Source organism: Parasteatoda tepidariorum, chromosome 1 (genome assembly GCF_982258835.1).
Source record: "Parasteatoda tepidariorum strain Cologne lab strain chromosome 1, Ptep-v5.0, whole genome shotgun sequence".
NCBI lineage: Eukaryota > Metazoa > Arthropoda > Arachnida > Araneae > Theridiidae > Parasteatoda > Parasteatoda tepidariorum.
In genome coordinates, this window is record NC_141755.1 from 124409396 (window position 1) to 124433218 (window position 23823).

The following is a 23823-nucleotide window of genomic DNA, read 5'->3' on the forward strand; positions in this document are numbered from 1 at the left end:
TTGGATCTTCTTGTAAGGGATGTATCCCGGGCCGAAATCTTAGGTAATAATGGAAATAAATATTTAATCAAATGAATTAAATAAAAAGCATTAATCTCTCTCACTATCAAAACAGAGTTTTCTAGTGAATTTTTACTGCCTATTTAAATTTGTTTTTGCTTTAGATTTTTCTGGTTTGTAAATATTGCAAAACCCCTATTTAATTAAAGCATTGTTGATTAACCTAAAAAATTATCACTAATTCTCCCTATTATTTAAGGTTTTTAAATTTTTTTAAATCTATAATTGTTTTCTTTATCATTTAAAAAAAAACTGTCAAGAATCAGGCAGAATTTTTCAAATAAAATAATAGGGTATTTTATAAGTTGAAAATTATTTGTTCATTTTTCATTTTCTGATTTAAGTAACCTTGATTTTTATTCTACACTGTTGCCTAACGTTGAAACAGGGTTCTCGCAGTATTGAATTTTGTTGGAAGAAAATCAGGGCCCCAAAAAGTTCTTGAATTCTTCTATAAGGTCCTTGAAAAGTTTTTGGTTATTTCGGAGTTATTTTCAAAATATTATTTCCTAAAAAAATGGCAAGAAAAAAAAAGAAACTGCTAGCTGATTGATAGAAATTTTGATTCTTCCTCTTCATTTTAACACTTTTCTTTGATGAGGAATAGAAGGTCAGCTCATCTTCTAGTCTGACCTAAAGACCCTTATCCTTATTTGCCCCTCTCATGTGATTTTATTACAAAATACAAGTAGGGTGTGGGATAAAACCAATAGTGAAAAGAAAACATTGAATGAAACCACTTCTAGTATTAGCCTTGTTTTAACCGTGTGGCACTAATTTTAAAACGTGTGATTTTTGAAGTTTCTTATTTTATTTGCCAACATGCAAAAATATGAGTTTTATTTCAATACATAGAGAATGAAAGGAACTTACCTAAATTCTGATATTTTTTTCCATTTCCAATGATTAAAATCTGGCAATTTCTGATAAATGCAATTTATATAATGCTAACAAATATGAACTGGTAAAAAAAATTGCACTAACACAATTTTACGAAAGAGTTCTAACCAGTAAATTTTTTAAGGTGAAATGGGAATACATAATTTTTCCCTGTCAATGAAAATTTTAATTTTAGGTTGTGGGAAGAGTTGTTATTGACAATGTCAAGAATCAAGTTAACATGCCTTATAAAAAAAAAAACCTTTATGTAATACTTTTTAAATGTTGTCTAAAAGTAAAAATTTTTGAATCAGTGGAATGAAAATATTTTTTTAAAAAAAATGGTTAAGTTATTCAAAACTTATCAGAAACTAAAACAGTGTTACACTCTACAGGGAAAATACAAAGAATTTTGTTTCTTATTTTCGTCTTTTATTAAATGGTGATTACTCAAAGCAGAATATTTAAGGATAATAATATATGGGATATTTCAGCTATACTAAACTATTTCATTTACTATAACATTATTTAAGTATGTTCAGTTGTTCTTTTTATTTCTCCAAATTTTTTTAGCAATTATAACTAGTATAGTTAGCGCACACAAGAGGACTGTAATTATGTTTCCTCCTAATAGCTTGTGTATACAGGCAAAAAATTTTTTTTTCATATTTGAGGAAGAACCCTGTAAAAATAATGAATTTTATTAGAAAGGTTCCCACAAGATCATGAAAAACATAAAAGTTATTATTATTTTTTTTTAGAAAAAAAAAGTCTAAATCTTGTCAGAAAAATAATGGCATTTTTGGCCAAAATCTGCAGAAATCTTGCTGTGGGCCTTGAAAATGACTAATTTCAGAACTGATAGTCACCATGTTCAATATTTTTTTTTATTATCTCTTTCAATTATTCTACTGCAACATGATTAAACTGTTTTAGATTTATTAAAATTCAAACTCTAATTTGTGTTAAATACTCTTTAATTATTTCTCGTTTCAATATCTTTTTTAATGTAACCAAATTTGTAGTTCAATAATACTAGATGTTTAAAAATGAACCATTCTGTATAAATTAATTTTGGTTCTTAATCACAAGACTATTTTGACCCTATTAATAAGCTAAACAATGTTTCATTGAGTTTTAAAATTTTTCCAGTTATTGTGCAAAATATTACTATCTATATTAAAATGTCTATTATGAAATCTACATGTTAAAATATTGCTTATTGTGTAAGGAAAAAATCTTGTAATATTTGTGATAAAATATTGCCCTGCATAGCGGAAATATTTCCAGAAATTTTAATGCAATACCTGAAAGGAAATTTAATTTCTAAAATTGTGTGCTGAAACAGGGGTCTGTCCAGGACAAATTTTTAGCGGTACAGTTTAGCGGTACCTTCACAAATTCAACATTAGAAAAAACGGTTGTTTCCCAAAATACTTTAAAAAAAGTAAGTTTTAAGATTCTCCGCCTCTTAAAATTTTGTTTTTGTATCGCCGTAAAAAAACTATGAGTCTCGGAGTTTTTTTATTTTTTTAAATAAAACAACGAGGTTTTTCTATAAACTATACAGGAATGCAAAATTCGAACATTATCTTTAACATTATTGGAAATTTATTCTAACAGACCTTAATTTTTTATTAAATTTTTTCCGCTATGAAACTCTTTTCTGTATGACCTAATCAAAAATGTTCTCATAATGAAAACAACTTTTAGTTCTAGTACTGTTAAATGTAAGTTGAAATTTAACTTAGGACAATGGATTTTTAAATTTAGATACAATTTTAAGCTCAAAATTTTACAATAGCAAAATTATTTTTTAATATATGGATAAAAATATATAGAAATTTACCAGTCATAAATGATTTTTATTTGTATTGACAATTTTTGAAAATTTATTTCACCATATTTTGATGTTGATTTTTTAATGTAACTGTTATTGTAATTTTCAGAAATTATGTCTAAATTTTCACAAAATTGGTAGACAGACCCCTGTGAAAATGAAATGACTTGTTATTTTAAACACGAATTAATTTGTAAAAATTCTCACCCCAAGGTTACCGCTCATCGCCTTTTTTTCATACGAATGAGTCTTCCTTATTCCGTGTTAATGGGAGAAGATCTTGCTATTCAAGTGATTGTATTCAATTTTAATAGTAGAACTATACAAGTAAGTGTTGTTGTTGATCCACTTATCATATAGTATCAGTGTTTCCCAAACTTATGACTTTTGTGTATCCTTTCTAAATTTTAAATAACACTGAAAAATTAATATATTTTTTTAAAAATATGTTTTCTTTTTTAGTTTTTCATAAAAAACTCTTACATTTTGGTAAAAAAATTCGATGTTAGGGATAAAAATTATATTTTATAAAAATAATCAGAATAAGTAGAATTTATTACAAACCTTTACTCTAAAAAAATTGCACATCAGTTAAAAATCGCAACTGGCACCACTAATTATTAACTGTGCAAAAAATTGCCAAACAAAAAATACGTAATCGTAAATTTTCATGGCTGACTTTGTTTTTAATAAAATATTTTGAAATTTTCGTTTGCTACAAGATATTTCGTATAGGAACGCTTACCACACTTTGGGAAACACTGTCATAGATTATTTTATCTGTAGTTTATAAATGAATGTAAATTGCAGGCTGAAGTTACAATGGAGAATAAAAAAGGAGAATTTGAGTTTACACTTGCTGGGCAAGATTCTAGCAATTTAGATCATCAATCGAGGCGATCTAAAATTATTTCGGTGAGTCTTATAATTCTGAGCATCACTGTCATTTTTTTTATAAATTTATTAAGTATCTTTTTAGTACCTATCTGAATGCATGTTTTTGGGTAAAAAATCACCTAATTGGTATTTATTAAAATCATGCCTAAAATGAAAAGACAAATATAATTTTTTTTATTTACTCATCTTGGTGACGTTATTTAATCAAGCAAAACATGTTTTCATCCATTAAAACAAAAATTAGCTCTATTTTTCAATATTGCTCAAATGCATGTCAATAGAAAGTCCCTTTCAGTGACCTAAAAATCTGCTGCCACAGTATAAGTAGACTATTAAATACTTCCATTAGTATTTTTGGTACCAGAATGCTTTCATGATCAACTCATGGTTTCAGATAACTTCAGTAATGTAGCCTTCATCCACTTTAAGCTACCAACTTTGCATAACCAAAATATTAAAGGATGATCAATTTCTTTTTTTCTTTGAATAACGCTGAGAAAAATAAACTATTTAAGATCTATTGATATTATCTTTTAACTATTTTTTAAAAAGGTATTTTACAGTTTAAATTATAGCATTGGTCTACATAGTAAATGTGTAGTGAGAGTATATGATTCAATCAATGAAATAGCTGTAAGCCCTTTGGCAGAGTCGTGGCGACTTTGTCGCAGACCGTTACATAGTTCTTGCAGAAAGATTTTTTTGGGGTTTTTTTTCCGCAGAAAAGTACACGTAAAATTTGAATTGCGCATTAAAATAATAACTTTTTGTTGCGTTCAATTTGCACCAATGGTATCGTAAATCCACGTAGTGTTACGATTGTATATTCGGCAGTCATTGATTTTCAAGTAGTTTTTAATCATACCGATATATTTCAGACAATATGGGAAATTTAAATCTTGCATTTGAGTATTTACTTTTTAAGGCAACAATTCTGTTTTGTTTTTTTTTTTGCTTTTGATTTTCATTTAGTTTTTAAAATCCGATATTATTTATTACAACAATCAAATCTCGAAATGAAACACGCATTTGAGTAATTTCTCTATGAAGAGTCCGATTCGCGTGATTCTGTCGTCTATCTGTTTTTCGATAATTAATGCTGCGAATTTCATGATTTTTAATTGTTTTTTTAATGTGATAATGTTTCACAAAACAGGAGAATATCACCCATACTATTAGAATAAAAAAAATATTACATTTTCAATGAAAATAATTTTATTATTTTTTGGGGGTGGGTAAGCAATGTGTTTTTGTTACTTTAAATTAGTAATGTATATCTTTGAAAGTATCTTGCAGAAAGATATTAGTTCTAGAGTGTTTTGCCACAGAAAAAATTCTGCCTCAGGGGCTGTAAGCTATCATTAGTTTTGTATAAAACTATTCAATTCTACTCTACTATTCTTCTCTATTCTATTCTCATTTTTTTTTCAATCCTAAATTCTTTTCTTTTTGATTTATATTCGCATCATATTCATTTTGTTTTCCAGGATCTTTTTTAATTTTTTTTTTAAAATTTAGAAGTTGAAATAAAACTTTTATGTGTATGCATAACTTTAAAATAATATAACTTTTAACTTTGTGTTAATAGTAATACCTTATATAGATTGCACTTATTAGAAATTTGAAAATAATATAAAAATTTCAAAACCTTTTTCTAATTTTACACTCTTGAACTAAAGAGAAATAGCATTAATTCTGGAAACAAAGTTAAAAATAAAACTAATTACTTTTAAAAATATTCCAAATTAAATTTTAAATGCTCACTACAAGTTCAGTAAAATAATATTCATTATTAATGTTTATGATTTGTAGTTTATAACACTTTTGTGTCTTAAAGTTAATAGTTTTTTATTTTATTTCCAATGCCCACCTGAAGAATGATTTCTCTCATTCTATCAGAGATAATATTTGATACTTTGTAACCATTTTTTAATTTAGTATTTATTGTCCTTTTCTTACAGGTACCACCCTCTGATGGCATTGCAGTTTCATTTTTGATTGTACCCAAGAAATTGGGACATATTGAAATTCGAGTCTCTGCTGCCTCGTCTTTATCTGGCGACTCACTTACCAAATATCTCCTTGTTCAGGTACTGGATATAGCAGCACCTTAAATTCTCATTAATTTTATATAGTGGATTTTGTATAAAGACATCATCCTTTGAATTTCCAACTACAATTATGAATTTCCCTGTTGTAACAGCTTAAAACTATCGATATATATATATATATATATATATATATATATATATATATATATATCAGGGGTTTGTTTCAAATTTGGATCCGTTAACAAAATAATTTATCTTTTAATCAGACCCTTCACAGATTTGTTTATCTTGATTGTTTTGATAATCGAATAAACCCTTCCCAGGAAAAAACTTAACATGAATAACAGTAACTCAATTAAAACTTAACAAAAATTACATAGTTAAAAACTTGAAAAACAATAACTTGTCAAAAAACTTAATAAAAATAATTTAAGAAAAGCAAGCTGTCGATAATCACAAATTCTTAGCTCACAAAATCTAGATCAGTAAAAACGAACAAATGTGACACATTGGATTACTTTAAATATGAAATATATGGCAAGAGAAATGAGTTATGGAGTATTTTGCAAGACTTATTTCGCCAAGGTATTCGCCTGTTCTTGTGATGTATTTGCAGGTGCAGTGCATGAAAAAAAGGGATTAATTTAGATCTTGGTTAGGAATAAAGGGACTTTTGTTAGTCAAATTCATATTTCAGTAGAAGGGATTCTTGAAGAGAGTCATGTCATTGCTAAAGAAAGAATTTTTCCCCCCCCCCCGCCTCCTAAATATTACATGGTCAGGGGAAGAAGAATGTTTCTCAAGGACATATATCCTTTTATACCTAATCAAATTTTCCATTTTGACTTCCCCTCCACTTTAACGTTCCCCCCGCTTACCCTTTTCTACAATAAAAAGGTTTCAAGAAATGCCTCATCAACTAGCCAGCTGCATGGGAAAGAAGGGGGGAGGGACTCAATTGTGCTCTTTTGAAAACAAATTTCCCTCTTTTCCTGCATTCTAGAGGAAGAGTGTCACTAACGGTCACTTTTTTTTTTAAGAGAAGGGAAGATGACAATATGTTTGTTTATTTTGATTGTTAAAAAGTGTCCTGGAAATCGACCCTTCCGAAAGGGGACGTCCAGATATGGGACGTTACACTGTATATATATTTTTTTTCAAGTACACCATATTTTACATTTTAATAAAATTTGACTGTGAGTAGGGATTTTGTTAGAAATTCAGATTTGTAGCAAAATTATGTCCTACTTTTCTTTTTTTGATTTGGTTGAAATAAAGTTGATTCAATATTTTTAAAAAACATTTACCACATGAACATTTTGAATCACTCTTTCACACACAACTCGCATTGATTCCATCATAAATATATGTAGTGTTTTTAATCTTTTTTTCGAGCAATTATTGCTACAAATTTTTGCTTTCATTGCTTTGTTATTATTTATATTCTCGTAAATTTTTTAAACGTACCGATATTATTACAGCATGCAAAATTTGAATCGCGGATTCAAGAAATTATTCTTTGACACGCTCGATTTGCGTCTTTATTCTTGTTAATCCATGCAATATTTTAATCGTTCTTTAGACAGTTATTGCAATGCATTTTCTCATTTAAAAGAAGAAAAAGAAAATCGCAATGTTTTTTTTGTGGAATTTAATTATAGGCAGAAACTAATTATTAGAATTTTTCATTTTTAGCCTGAGGGATCTGCACAACATTATAATAAAGCATTTTTTGTTGATTTGCGAAGTCCAAGTGCTTCATTCAGCAAAAACATCTCAACCCTTATTCCTAGAAATGCTGTTTGGGATTCTGGAAAAATTGTACTTGCAGCTACTGGTATGTTTACTACAAACATATTTAGAAAACCCATCTTTTACTGTTTCATAAAAATAAGGTGAAGCATTTTTTGATGAAAAAAACTCAATGGATTTTAAATTACGTTTGTTTTTTAATTGTTATATTACAATTAGATATAAAGTATTTTTACTTCATGCAACCATCCCCTGTGGCAGAAACGCAGCGACATTGTAGCAGAACGTTACTGAGTTCTCACAGAAAGATTTTTCTTTTGTAAAGTAAAAAAAAAAAAATTCTTTTCTACAGAAATTTACATGTAATATTTGAATCATGCATTTAGATAATAACTTTTTGACACGCTCAATTTATGCCAATAGTATCGTAATATTTCGATTGTATTTCGGCAGTTATTGCTATTGAATTCTCTGTAGTTTTTATATCCGATATTTTTTATATGATATTATTTATCACAACAACCTAATCTCGAAACGAAACATGCATTTGAGGAGTCCGATTCACGTGATTTCATTGTCGATCTTTTTTTGCCAATTACTACTACGGATTTCATGATTTCTTAGTATTTTTTTATGGTGATTATTTATAAATGCAAAGCAATTAATTCCACCTACCCCCCAACAAAGTGCGAGAATATCACCCATAATATTAGAATTAAAAATTATTCCATGTTCAATTTAAAAAAGTATATAGTTCTTTTTATAATCACAGTGCTTTTGTTATTTTAAATTGGTAACATATATCATTGTTATTATTAAAAGTATCTTGCAGGAAGATTTTAGTGCTAAAGAGTTTCGTCGCAGATAACTCAAAAAAATTCTGCCACAGGGCAACTATAACAAAATGGTAAAAAAAAAAAAAATAATAATTTTGTGATTGTATAGTATTAATTTTACATTTAGCTGAACTTCTTCTTTTCCAGCTGATTTAATGACACCCAGTATGAAATCAATTAACAAATTGTTATATATGCCAACTGGATGTGGAGAGCAAAACTTAATTACAATCATACCTCATATTATTATTCTTGACTACTTGTCACAGTCAAATAGATTAACATCAGATAAGAAAGATCAACTGATAAGTGATTTAAGACTGGGTAAGTAAATATCCTAGCATTTTCCAAAATTTCTTCTTGCACAAGTTGTGGCTATATCAAAAAGTTGTAGTGTGTACGAAAATACAATTCCAATTCCTTAGTATATAAGACATGTTAACTCGATTCTACGGTGGGACACCTTTTCATGGAGGAAGGTTGACATAGTCGATAACAACACTTCCCTCATTGATGACCTTTGGACCTGATGTGAACATGTCTACCGTGGAAAAAATGTCCCCTACAATTTGAACACACCAACTTCGATGGATGGTCCACTCAGAACAGTTGACTTGCTATTTGTGACTGCAACATTATCCACCTCCTCGCGCTGTTGCTACTCAGGCTCGATCACGTACAACATATACACTCAACTGCTGAAGGCAACACAAGAACGATCACGGCCGTGAACTCAATACAGCTCTCACGATCAGCAATAAAAAAAAATACGGTGATCTTAATACAGCTCTCCTGGCTTCTCGTAAAACAGCAATGAATCAACTAATGGTATCTGTTCATTGAATTCTATCACAGCTATAATTCTGGTGGGGGAGTACTGTAGTGTAACTACCACTACAAAAATATAATTGCAATTCTCTAGTATATAAGACATGTTAACTTGATTCTATGTAGGGGTACCTTTCATAGATGAAGGTTGACATTGTCGAAAACAACTCTAACCACATAATAAACCATGAAACATTTGTTATGATTCATTTTTATTTAATTCTGTTTTGATATATTCTACTGTAAAAAAAACTCTTTTTTGACTATTTGTTACAAAAGCATTTATGTAGAAACTAATAACGCTTATCTGTATTTAATTTATCAGTTCTGCACATAAAAAATCGCTTTTTAACCAGCAGTCTTCTCCACAAAACAAAACCATGTTAATAGATAGGGGAATAGGTGAGAAACATTCTCCCAATTTTTCCCATTAGCTCAACCGCCAGTGGGTTAAGGAATGTAAAGCATGCTATCTGATTCACAACTATCCTTTCTTATTGCTACTAGAAATAAGGAGGAGGGTCTGCTAATACTTATATGTTTTTAATTGCATTGTAGAGAGGATAGATTCTGTAGGCATGTTTCCATATTTCAATATTATTCTGCTTTTTGAATACCTGTCAACTAATAACTGTAGTCCATGGTGTGTAGTGTTTTTAAAAAATGCTTAAGGGTGCTTATTTTCGACTTTTGTTATTTGAAAGCCCTTAAATGTGCTTTTGTCATGGGATGATTTTAAAAAGTGTTTAATTTTCCTTCTTCAAAAATGAGATTTTTATTCTTTACCATGTCGATTCATTCAACACAATTCATTCAACCGCATTCCATTTCAGCGTACTGTCAGTCTATAGCGTATGAAAGCGTCAATCCATTTTACATGATTGATGAAATACTTGGGAGTCCGTATGTGCTTCTACTGAGCTGGGTTCGATGAAATTATTTCACTCTCGTGTGTAACTCTGCTGCAGACATTTACAAGATCACTCTCACCACCAGCTTGGCGAGTTAAGATCTTCAGGTAAACGTGGGAAGTGTTGTTATTGACAATGTCAACCTTCATCTGTGAAAAGATACCCCAACATAGAATTGAGTTAAAATGTCTTATATAGTAGTGAATTGGAATTGCATTTTTGTAGTGGTAGATATACTGCACTACTCCCATACCAGAATTTTAATTTGTGATAGAATTCGCTGAATAGGATACCACTAGTTGTTTCGTGAGAATCCGGGAGAGCTGTATTAAGATCACCATACTTTTTGCTGATCTTGAGAGCTGTATTAAGTTAATGGTCATGATTGCTCCTGTGTCCATCAGCAGTCGAGTGTATACAGGACGACGTTGTGTTTGATTGAGACTGAGTAACAACAGTGCAAAGAGGTGGATAATGTCAATGTAACAAGTCAACTGTTCAATGTCGACCATCCATTGAAGTAGTCGTGTTCAAATTAGTGCTGTTATCGACAATGTCAACCTTCATTTATGAAAATGTACCCCACCATAGAATCAAGTTAACATGTGTTATACATAAGGTAATAATGTCTTATATACTAGGATAAAATAAAATATTTAAATAAAATCACTAAGATCTAACCTTTGTTTTTATTGACTTTCTTTAAAAGAAAAGTATTTTACGAAAATAATCAAACATAATTTATAATTTTCTTAAATCTTAATATATTTGTAGATTTAATAGCAAATTTTGACTGTTGATGAATGGCTTTCTGAACATATCTGTCAGCATCTTTGTCTTGTTAAGGTCAATGAAAAAAACAGGGTTCACATTCATTCAAGGGTTGCTGTCTTATGACACTGTTTTTCAAAGTATTTGCTCTCATATGAAGCATTGTTTTTATGTAAATAATATACTATTTTTATAAGTGTTGTAGCTTTGTAACAGCTATTTATGGCTGATGGATTATCTTTACCCTTCTTTCCTCAAGACTAAGTTATAAAAATAGCACAGAATGTCAAAATGAAAAGAAGACGAAAAAACTACAGTTTTGTTGAAATCAAAAGCATTCATGATCTTATTTTATATTGTTCTAAAAGTCTGCAATACTGCATTGCTTAAGCTGTTAAAAATATGCAAAAATTGAATTATTTATTAGTTTTAATACTTTTTAGTTTTTTGTAATTTTTAGTTTGATCATAATTTTTATATATTATTGCTTTTGATCTAAGGAAAAATATAAATTAATCAACTAAATTAGTGTTGAAACCTATGTATTACCAATATAGGTTACCAAAGACAGCTTACATATAAGAGAAGTGATGGCTCTTTTAGCACATTTGGGGAACGTGATCGAAGTGGAAGCACATGGTAGTTACCTTTTATAACATATATAATAATTATTTATATAATTGATTTTTGTAACTTATATATATATATATATATATATATATATATATATATATATATATATATATATATATATATATATATATATATACTGACCACCCCAACAGCTTCTATTCTTAGAAATGCCTCCCTTATCTCTTAAGAAGTCACAGACGTAACATTCCTATCTGATTTCATTTTCAGTTATGTTTATGATCTTATTTTATTTTCTGAATTTATTTCAATTGTTTTTAATATTTAACCATAATAAACACTTTTCAAATAAATTTTTGCCTAATATATAAATATATTTTCAGTTAATACATAATAAAATTTGAAAAAAAAATCTTATTGTGTCATCAAAGTATGTAGGCCCTTGATATAACAATATATCCCTGTACAACAATATATTCATTTGGTCCCCAAAATATTCTTGTTGCGAGGTTTTACTGTATATATATATATATATATATATATATATATATATATATATATAGACTCTGAGTAGTATTTCTTGTATAGGTGTATTTATAATTACCTGATTTATTATTTTTGTTTAAAAGAAGAATCATCATTTAAAGACCTGTAATTTCAAGATGTAAGAATTTAAACCAATAGTCTGTTCAACGATAACTGATAGTGGAAGTAAACCTAAGGGTTGCTGTTTGATCGCCAATGTTTGCCACTTGAACGGTTTAATCGATGAATGGGTGATTTCGTTCGAATCGACCGAGCTTTCGTTTTTATTGAAAAGCGAAAACGGTATTCGGTTTTTGATACCTTAAAATTAGATAAGAAAGTACAAAATTAAAATATTTACATGTAAATACGCTTCTAATTATTTCAGTAAACACATAATTTTATTTTGAGAATAGTTTTAATGCATCTTTTTTTAAGTTTAAATTAAATTAGTTTTAATATATTTTGCATAAATATCTATGAAAGACATAACTTTTATAATTCAATTGTAATAGTCTATAGAATTGAAAGAATATGTTACTAAAATACTCTTTATTTTCATAATTAAAATTTTTTTAAAAATTTATTAAAAGTTAAGTAATATTTAAAATAGTTTTATGTTTCACCGATTGATTTAAAAATATATTTGAAGGAACTGCATTTATTTATATTTTTAAACTGTTACCTTTATTTTTCTCGTCTTTGGAAGTGATATTTATTACTAGAGAATTAACAGTGTTTTCGATGGCTTCGTCCAAATCAAACATCTTTTTCGATTTTCTGAGTAGGCTCAATGCAAATTTTCCACTTTTCAACTCCAATTTCATTTTAAACTTCTCACGCACAATCCTGCTACTTTTGATAACTTAAAAGTTTTGTTTTCTTTGGCCACTGAACTTTTCATTTGTGCCCAAATCAGCTCAATTGGATTCAATTCCGCGTGATAGGGGGGAAGCCTTAAAATCATTATATTTATGCGTCTAACAAGTTCACCCCCCGCGAATTTGTCAAATCTGTGCTTATGAGCCTTCACTATATCCAGTAGTTCTGTTTTTAGCATACCTTCTTCATCATTAACAATGTTTTTAGATTTTAGCCAGTCTGCAATTACTTGTTTTGACGATGATGTGTTAGGAATTTCTTCTTCTTTACGAGAGTGATATGGTGCATTGTCCATCACAATGACAGAGTTCAGCTCTAGAAAGGGTAGAATTTTCTCGAACCATTATTCGAAACTTCTGCATTCATATCCTTATGGTAACCCTTGTTTTTGTTCTATTTAAAAAGTAGAAGTCCTTCTTTTAAAAAGCCTGCATTGCTACCAATGTGTGTAATAATAAATCTCTCACTTTTGCCAGAAGGCAATTTTAATCCTGTAAACAGACCAGATAAAAATGCCTGTTTTTACGAGATAATGGACGTATCATTCCACACTTTGTCTTGTGCATGTCCAGCATTCAACCATGTCTCATCCATATAATACATTTTTCTTCCTTCTTGTCTCATTCTGTTAATTGTAATTAAATGTCTTCGCCTCCACAAAATTATTTAATATTTTTCAATGAGTAAGCTGTTCCTGCCTCATTATTGTTGTTTGAAGCCTAATTTTTTTTAACAGGGTATGGGGGCGGAGTTATTGACCCTGCCTACCTTCATCTATCAAAATGTACCTTGTGATTGAATCAAGTTAGCATGTCTTATATACCAGTGAATTGATGTTTAATTTTCGTAGTGGTAGTTACGCCACAAGGGAATAAAATGTCGTTCTTTTAAAGTTTGGTAAATCAGAATCATCGTTCACAGCTTTGAGAACTTTGTTTATTGTCGGAATTTCGTTACGACGGAAAAAATCATGAACTTTTCTTCTTACAGCATTTTTGTCGAAATGCCATCTAGAAATGTTTTACTAGATTTACTCTTCTTCGGTGAATGTAATATACCATCTCTTTTATATTCTTTAATAATTCTGAAAACAGAAGCTCTGCTAACTCCCGAATGCAGAAGTCTCATGGTTAATCACATCAATGATTAGAACATCTGGTTTTGAATGTTCTTTTGTTTTATAAATGTTCAATATTATTTCCTTCTCAGCTTTACTTATGTAAGATTTCTTCTGCCGTTTTTTAGGAGGTCTTAAAACCATCACTTTATTTTCCATATTGCTCATGAAACACTTGCAAGAGACACCGCAGCGAAACAAACAACTCTTAGAAATAAGAGTTTTTGCTTGACTGATAGGCGCTATTTGTCATTATTCCGAGGCCAAGCAGACAACGGTATTGCGCCAAATAACGCACTGCTTTGTTTACTTTCACTATCAGTTCTCGTTGAACAGACTAAAAGTAATAATTTCTAAAAGGAACTTAATCTTGCTGCTCGAACAATACGCTAACAGTAACGTATAATGGTACACGGCTTGCACCAAGAACAAACAGTAATAAAGAAGTAAATAGAGGCCAAATCAGAACTGCCAAAAAAATGAGTTCTTTCTAAATTTAGCCAACCATGTCACCTTTTTTAACAATACTTTTCAAAATAACCAAAACAAATTTTCACTTCAAACTCACCAGAATGACTTAATATCTCATGAAATACAGCAGATTTGAGCTCAGAAATTATATCATTTATATCTCTCATTCAAAAAAAAAAAAAAAAAATTATGTGTTTGAAAATATTGCCTCATTGAATAAGACTGTAGTAAGCAGTTGTATACTTTCTAACTGGAAGAAGAGCAGTGTTAACATTTATTTTGAAAACATCATCCCTATTTATGTTTAACGTTCTGTGTATTTTTAATAGGTTGACTGCTTATGCTTTAAGAGCACTATCCTTAGCTAATAAATATATTTTTATTGATTCTGAAGTTCTAAATAAGGCCTTAGAATGGATGATAAGTAAACAAGCTCCAGATGGTTCATTTGATGAACCTGGCGAAGTTCATCATAAAGCTCTGCAGGTAATCCAAAGCTTCCCTTACCACTTTTTTTTTTGTTTTCTTGAAAAATCAGCATATTTTTTTTATTTCATTAATCATCAACAAGAAACTAAAAAGAAATCTAATACACAAGTTTTAAGTTGAAATTTAAATTTTATGCATAAAAAATATTTAATTTACCATCAGTTTACTATCCTGAGTTATCAAGGGGAAACGGGAAAAATTTAAATATTAGTCTTTGTATGATTGTTTTTTTTAACAAGGAACAACACTAAGTGATACAGTACAGAACACGTTATCCGGAAATCAGAAAACTAAAAACTGGAATGAAATTCCATAATTTTTCTCGCCATTTTTTTTAAAAAAAATGTTTTTTTCCTCATAAGGTTTTAGGATTTGTCCTTCTTTTTTGAAAGATGTTTACCTTACCGTCATTTTTGAAATAAGTATTAGTGTATTACTTCGTTTTTTCAAGATTATTTCCAAATATTTATTTTTTTTAGTTGGGTTTAACAATAAAAAAAACGGCTTTTTGTAGCGATTCAGAAAACCGGAAAAATCAGTTATCCGGAATAGCGATGGTCCCGATCGTTCTGGATAATCGGTTCCCTACTGTACTTTCCAAACACCAGTGAAATGATTATTTTACCCTTTTTTTTTCTATGTAAATTCAGCAACCATCGTATAATGAAATAGCACAAAACACGTCCACTATTCAACAGCATAACTTGACAAACACAACAGATTGTTATTTGTTTTGCTTCCAGCGGAGTAAAAACGTGATAAAGCAAAACGTACTGACAAATTCTGCTAATCTCTGGATAATAAATCTTTGCAATATATACTTAACCGAGTTAACTGGGGATAAGCGGTTAATGTACCCTTTATTAGTCTTGTCTAAAAAGTATGAGCCTTGTATTGCATTTTTTGCAGAGATAAACATTTATGGAGTACTTATTATACCTTACTATTTACATAAAAATAAATTATTTTTTTTTTGCCTCATCCTACATCTTGGTGATATTTCTCAAAATGTGGGTAGTATTTAATAGATTGATGTTAATTATTGATTAAATATTTGCCTGCATGCATATGAGTGTTTAAAAACAAAGGCATGCTTGTGAGGTATCCCTATTTTAGAGTATGTAATATTTCTAAAATCAAAATTAATTCTGAGCATCATAGTATGCAAAGGAGTGAGCTGTGACATGAAATTAAGAAAACACACATAAAAATCTCCTTTATCTTCATAAATTATATACAATCAACATTTTTTGAGCTCTTAAGCACTTTCTTTCCGAAAAGGAGCAATGTGCTTAGCAAAATGTTGGTTTTTAAAAAAAAGCGAAAACCAGCTGCAGCTGGTCAAATGATGCAGGATAATAAACGAGAGTGCCTTTTCTTTCTGTTTATCTCGAGAATCTTAAATCATTCATAATGAATGCTGAATCACTAGCATGGTGCATAGTGTTTTTCAATAGTGCTTAAAGGTGCTTATTTTCGTTTTTTAAAAGCCCTTAAAGGTGTTTTTTTTCATTGGGTGTTTTCAGGATGTGCTTCCAGTGCGACGTAAATGAACTACAATAACAATCAGGATGTGCTTAATTTTCCCTTTTTGAAAAGGAGATTTTTTTTCTTTACCATGTTTATTTTCGGCACATATTATTCAAAAGTGTGCTTTTCACATTGTTCTATTCAACGTTTTCACAATTCATTAAACCGCAATTTATTTAGGCTTTCCGTCGGTCCGTAGCGTACGAAAGCGCCAATCATTTTACGTGCTTGATGAAATACTTCGTCAACTGATCTGGGTCTTGTGAGATTATTGCACTCTCATGCGCAACTCTGCTGCATTTTGCAAGATATTCTCTAATTCAGGGTTCATTTTCCACCCTCTGATATTGAACCGAAAAATCTCTCTATCATTTTATAGTGTCTAATGTAATCAAGAAATGAGTTATTTGTCTGATTCTAGTTATTTTATCATGACCATTTAAAGTCTTTGAGGATTATTTTGCATTTTGTTAATGTATATAGTGCGTAAAAATATTTTTTGAGTGCTTAAAAAGTATTTAAAAGGTGCTTATTTTTTGTAGAAAGATTTCTCTATGCACCCTGACTAGTAAATGATCTCAAAGCATGTTTCAAATACAAGACCCCATACTCGAATGCTTAATATGCAATACAAATAATGTTATAAAACTGTTTTTCAAGTGTTAAGAAAATAAATAAGTTAATAGAAAATTAAAATGATAATGCTAATTTTATCAGAGCACCAAGTTTAACTGTATCTATAATGCACATGGGACTGGATCTCTGCTCATGTGTCTTCTGCTCACACTTTTGTGTTTATTTGATCTCTATCTGCATGCCTTGCGTAAACTTTTCAGTAAAGTTTTAATCTCCAACAGTTAAATATTTTTTGTGATTGTTAATGCTTAGTTGTTGATAGATCTTCATCTGGTTTATGTGTGAACCATTTAAAACAGTTTGATTCGAAACATTTGTAGCCAAAACAATCAAGAAAGACGTATCGTTGGCTACCTATTAATTATTAGTTGAAAAGTATGATTTCATACCCTTAATAACATACAAAAGCATGCTAGCAGAAATTGTTACATTGTTGTGCCCTAGAAGTCAATTTCTCACTCTTTGTTTCAATGTGAATAGACTTATATGAAGCAAGCGCTTGGGTCTTACGTAATATCATAAAATGCTGATTAAAGAAAACAAAACATTTAAAACTATGTATGTTAATTTTGTAAGCCCAAACAAGAAAATATTTACTTCATGTTTTGCATTAAAAAAGAAAAATCAATATTGCCCCTTTTTCATTTTAATACTTCCCGTTAAATGAAAAATATATCAGTACTGAACAACACTTCAAAAGTAAAATAATTTATTGCTTTTGATAGGATGACACATTTTTAGTGTAATATAAAAATAAAGATTCAGAATCATTTGGCCTTTTAGAGGGACTGTAAAAAAATCTATATTAAAGTTATAAGTATGGCAATTGTTTATGCTTATCCCACTATTTCCCCATTAATTTTGATTTTCATATGTATTTTGTTTTCTAATTACAGTTACTGTTAGTTTTAAATTATTTAGTCTTTTTATCTTCTTAGTTTCCGCTACAAATTATGTAAAAAGCGTTATTTTCGCTCCATTTTATTCAATGTTTTCATAGCAACATTCAACCGCAATAAAATTATAAGGATATGCGCTCTAATAAAATGTATCTTCCTATTATTAAAATTTCATAATGAGATTTCAATAATAGGAAAAAATTTTTTTTTATTAGTGCGCATATCCTAATTACATTTGAGATTTTCATATCGTGATCTGTGGCAAAATGTGTCGCCACGTCTTGGCAACTTTCAGGCAGCAGCCTGTGAAAAAAAAAAAAAAAAAAAAGAACATCTCAGAAAGGGACTTACTTGAAAGGTATAACTTATAGACAACCCCCAGACAAACATCTACATGTTTTTTTATTTAAAAAAAAAAAAGATGTTGCAAGTTTGAAATCTATTGTGCACCTTGGCAATTGTATACGGAAATATCTCCTTACATTTTAAAAGATAAATAAATAAAGAGTTTACAAATATCTTTTGTGTGCTTGAGAAGTGCTCCAGAGGTGTTTATTTTTTGTTCAAAAATTTGACTATGCACCCATATTTAACATTTCAAAATTGTCTGGTAAAAGTAATTTTAGCTTTATAACCCTCTTTTTTGTGCCTATAAACTATCATACTCATATTTTCAATTAAATGTTGAAATAAGAATTTCCATTTTATTAATAAATGATGATGGGAATTAATGAACATAATTTTTTAAATCTTTTTTTCTTTTCTTTTTGATGTTGAAGGGTGGTACTGAAAAAGGAGCTGCCCTCACTGCCTACATTTTGATGGCTCTATTTGAAGCTAAAGTAAGTAAACATTATATCTCTATGCTATTATTATCTGGCATCAGTAAAAAGAATTTTGAAAAGCAGTTGTAAAATTAGTTCATCAGCCATTGTATATACAATTGTACAAAACACGTCTGGAGTCCCACAAACAGCAATTGTCCCAAATAAAAATTGACTAACTTCCAATCACAGTAGATTATTTTTTGTTTTGCTTCCGGCCGAGTAAAAACTTGATGAAACAAAACGTATTGACAAATTCTGCTAAGCCTGAGCTATCTCTGGATAATCAGGAAAGCGGCTAAATTGTGATTAAAATCACAAATCAGCTGATTTTTTAAACCAGATTGTTATTACTAGTTTTTCATCAAATTGTTTACTGTAATAAATTTTTGAATCTTTTTTTTCTTTGAATAAATTTTTAGCTTAAAATTTTTATTTTATTTTTCTTCTTACATTGTTTTACCGATTTCTGTAATCAGTCGCAGCATCAATTGTTCCGCTAAATAGGGTTGAATTATTTTTTTTATAATAGATGAATAATTTACTTTCCTAAAATTTGAGATTCTCCAACTTTTTTTTCTCAAACTTTTCTCTCAAACTTTCTTTTTTCATAATTTAGAAATGAAAACTCTTTTATGGAATGTAGAAATTTTTTTTTTATTATACTGATATTCTAAATGGTAATTTAAGGGTCTCTTCTATAAGGATGCTGATATGCGCAGTGTAGTGCCTTATGAAAACTTTCGCTTCGTCGCTTATGAAAACTTTTTTTTAAAAATTTCATTTTTAATGATGTGCGGTGATGCTACCATTTTGCCAGAAAATACGATAAATACCTATTTTTATTTATAAAGTAGGAGGGCAATAAATTTGCTTAAAACTACATCTTGTAAAATATTTGTTACCTAGAAAATTATAAGATCCTTATATTGTTTTGCACAAATGTCATACTACCTGGCCAGGTATCCAGAACCAGCTGCTTGATAAATCCAGGGTATCTGCTCACCTGGAAAGTCATGGCTTTCGTTATTGAACAAAATTTGTCATGAAATGTTATGATTTTAACTATTTTTTTAAAAAAAATCATGGAAAGTCATGTATTTAGGTTGTTGAAAAATCTAATATTTAAAATGGAATTGACCCCCCCCCTCCCAATTTCAGCGTTCTGAATATCTCAATTTGTAATAAAATCCCCAGTCACAGTCATATGTTATTAAAATATAAAATGTTTTTATCGTGTTCTTTAAAAATTATGGTGTTCTTTCAAAAAATGAAGAAAAGAACTTTTCTGGAACAAATTGTCTTTTAAATTTCCGTGATTTCAGAATTTTTTTTATCTATTTATTTTTTATTTTATTTTATCAATTTAAAATTCTGGTTTAGGCTTTTTATATTGCACTTACTTTTAAGAAGAAATAAAACAGGTTTAAATAACTACATATATATGACTGTATTTATTAATTTTCTTTTGTATTTCTTTTTAGCTATCTTTTGCTTCAACTCTTTTTTTTTTACTGTTTTTTAAATTTAAAATCTATAAATATGAAGATGCAGAGTATAACAGTTTTGATTATACCTATCATTCCAGTTAATGTTATTATAATGTTTTTTTAAATTTATTGTTGTGTTTTTGTTGAAGAAAATTGTAACTTCGTTAAGCCTCTTGGAATTATTCATGGGAAGTCACGGATTTGAAAATCTCAAATGTAGAAGATCGGTTATCAGGAACCAACTAAGTAACAAATTAACTATTTTTCCTGTTACCAGCAAAATTTTAAGTCTTTCACTTGTTAATAGTGGAAAAAAAGAAGGTACGTCATAGAGTTACCTAATATTTATTCAAAAGAAATGCCACTTCCAAGCAAAATTTTTAATAATTTGTTTGCTGTTCACTGTACAGTAGAGAACCAATTATCCGGGATGCTCGGGACCATCGCTATCCCGGATGTCTGAATTTCCCGGTTTTCTGGATCGACCAAAAAGTGTCGTTAATCGATGTTTTATCGAACCCGAATTACAAGGAAAAAGTGTAATGCATAAAGTAAGAGAAAAAAGAAAGAACATAAGAAAAGAAAAGAACTTTAAAAAGAAAAAAAAAATAGTAGAAAAATAACATTTAAAAGAATAAAAAAAATTTGCAAGTTTAGACAAGAAAAACAAGATTAAAAAATACAAAATTCTCGTATTTATTTTTTAAAAATAATTACAATCCCTAAATTAACTAATATAAACAAAACCAATGGTTAAATAACGCAATATATTTCATACCTAATTATATGGGGGAAACGATAAAATAAAAGGAAAACTTATTAATTTAAATAAAAACACTTGAAAATTATCGAACCGAAACGATACTTAAAAAAGGCACTAGCATAAATATTGAAACCCGGAACAAGGCGAGATCAGCATAATTTAAAAAAAAAAAACCTAAGGATAAAATTTATGAATAAAAAGAATTAATTTATCGACTGCGAAATTTATCGTGAAAAGAAAAAAAAATCAAACGTAGTGGAATCAGAAAAACAAAACTGCAATCTGCTTCATAAAATAATCCTATGTTTAAATTAATAAACTATTCTCCTTTTATTTATTTATTTTTTTGTTGATAAAAACACGATATTTAATTACAGCAGATGTGATTCCACATCAATAAAAACTTGCAAATGATACCGCACTTGAATTTATTCAGAAGAAAAAGATTTTATTTTTATTAATCGATGTCAAATAGATAAATATATTTTTCCCTTTCATCTTCTGTTCACTGATATGCATGCAATGCATTTCCCCCACCCCCCTCGTAAATTAAACAGAAAACGAAATCAGCATGCCACACCCTTCAGCTTGATTGACGGCCTGAAGGAAAAAATAAAACATTCCTCCCTTCCCTGCCTTCAAGGTCACGGAGGAAATGACGTTTCTCTGGGTAAACGGGGAAAAAAAATTCTCCCCTTCCTTAGATTTTCCTCTACTCAACTTCAAGGATGGGTTCATTTCCGCTTTTTTTCATAATTGTTCTAGTTTAAAAACCAATCGAAAAAACCAATTCGAAATTTTTGGCGAATTGGTTTCGGGAAACCAATCAAAATTTTTCCCGGTTTTCTGGTTTCCCGGTTATCTGGATGCCGGATAAATGGTTCTCTACTGTAATTTCAAATGATAACAATATGATTATCATTAATAATGATAATAATAAAATTATTCATGACTATATAATACTGTTTCTTATAAAAGTTGCTTATTGAAAAGGTTATTCAATATCAAGAAGATTTGATATGCTTTAGAATGGATATTCAGATAGTGTTTTCAGTTTTGAAGGATGCGTCTCTCTTCAGTTTTTAACTGATTTATTATTTGTGTTAAAAAGAAACTTTTGAAAATAAATTGTTATAAAACACTTTGTTAACAATATATAGAATTCAAAATGTAGTGTATCTACCACTACAAAAATAGAATTCACTAGAATATAAGACATGTTAACTCGATTCTATGTTGGAGTACCTTTTCATAGATGAAGTCCATATCTACTCTTCCCTCACTTAAATGATAATTTGTAAAAATGAACTTCATTTTGCTGCTCCGACGTATGAAGGTTTGGTAGAAGCTAATAATTGAAATGTTTGTATCCTAGGCTCAATCAAAATACAACAGGCAAATTGCTTTAGGCCAGAATTATATTGAAAGAGAACTTCTGTCAAGTTCTAGCCCTTATGTCATTTCTATGATTTCATATGCTCTGCATTTATTGGGTAGCTCTTCGAAGGACAGGGCCTTTCAGCTGCTCCTCAATATGGCTGAAAGAAGAGGTAAATACTTATATTTAATTCAGGTGGATTCATTTTTTTCAATTATATGTAAAAATTATTTTTTTACATTGCAGTTCCCAGTTATTTGCAAGTTAATTTAAACAAACAACAAATTCATGTTTATGATTAGTTCTTTGTGTTAATAATCTATGAATTTCAAATTGAATTATAAGTAAATACAGCTATTAGCTAGAGTGAGAAAAAATTATCTCTTTATTTTGAGATGTGAAGCGGGTTTTCAAAATTTTACGCTTGCATTTTTTCTTTTTTAGATAGTAACTAAAGAAATGTTGATGTTTAACATTACTAGCATGAATTTGTTTAATAAACTAAGGTTTGCTTATTTTCCGCATTCATATAAAAATTATGAAATAATTTGTTAACAAATTTCATGAGAGATAGCATTAAAGCCTACTCAGTTTACCTTGAACCTTTTTTTTTTAGCTGTATCAAAAACAATGGAACTTTGATTTTAAATAACTTTTATTTGAGCAAACCTTTGCAGTAGTATTTTGTTTATGAATGATTTTTGTAAATATTCTTCTTACGTCTTCAATACCTTCTTTTCCAGCTAAATATCCATGGTGCGGAGCGTTTTTAGAAAATGTTTAAAGGTGCTTATTTTCGATTTTTGTTTTTTAAAAGCCCTTAGCAGTGCTTTTTTCATCAGGTGTTTTTAAAAAGTGCTTAATTTTCCCTTTTTGAAAATGAGTTTTTTTTTACCATGTTAATTTTTGTCACATATTATGCGAAGGCCTGCTTTTCACATTGTTCTATTCAACGTTTTCTCAATTCTTTCGACCACAATCTATTTCGCCGTACCCTCTGTCCATAGCATATGAAAGCGGCAATCATTTTACATGTTTGATGAAATATTTGCGAATCCGCATGTGCGTCTACTGAGCTGGGTCCGGTGAGATTATTGCACTCTCATGCGCAACTCTGCTGCATTTTGCAAGATATTGTCAATTTCAGGCTTCATTTTCCACCCTCTGATATCGAACCGAAAAATCTCTTGATCATTTTATAACTGCTAATATAATCAAGAAAAGAGTTCTTTGTCAGAAACTAGTTGTTTTATCATGATCATGTAAAGTCTTTGAAAATTATTTTGCATTTTGTAATGTATAAAGTGCTTAAAAATATTTTTGAGTGCTTAAAGAATACTTAAAAGGTGTTTATGTTGAAAGAAGATTTGGCTCTACTCACCCTGTACAGGAAATTTTTTTTT

At 29.4% G+C, this 23823-nt stretch overlaps 1 protein-coding gene across 2 annotated transcripts in view; it reads left to right on the plus strand.

The window, feature by feature from the left end:
• LOC107440314 (thioester-containing protein 1 allele R1) overlaps window positions 1-23823 on the plus strand; it is a 92656-nt gene that overhangs the window by 52765 nt on the left and 16068 nt on the right. For both annotated transcript variants that reach the window (XM_071180439.2, XM_087152342.1), the window contains exons 20-28: window positions 2993-3106; window positions 3590-3694; window positions 5638-5766; window positions 7423-7564; window positions 8463-8639; window positions 11383-11464; window positions 14741-14897; window positions 18745-18807; window positions 22418-22592. In XM_071180439.2, the coding sequence (XP_071036540.2) occupies window positions 2993-3106; window positions 3590-3694; window positions 5638-5766; window positions 7423-7564; window positions 8463-8639; window positions 11383-11464; window positions 14741-14897; window positions 18745-18807; window positions 22418-22592 (1144 nt within the window). The remainder of the gene's footprint in view (window positions 1-2992; window positions 3107-3589; window positions 3695-5637; window positions 5767-7422; window positions 7565-8462; window positions 8640-11382; window positions 11465-14740; window positions 14898-18744; window positions 18808-22417; window positions 22593-23823) is intronic.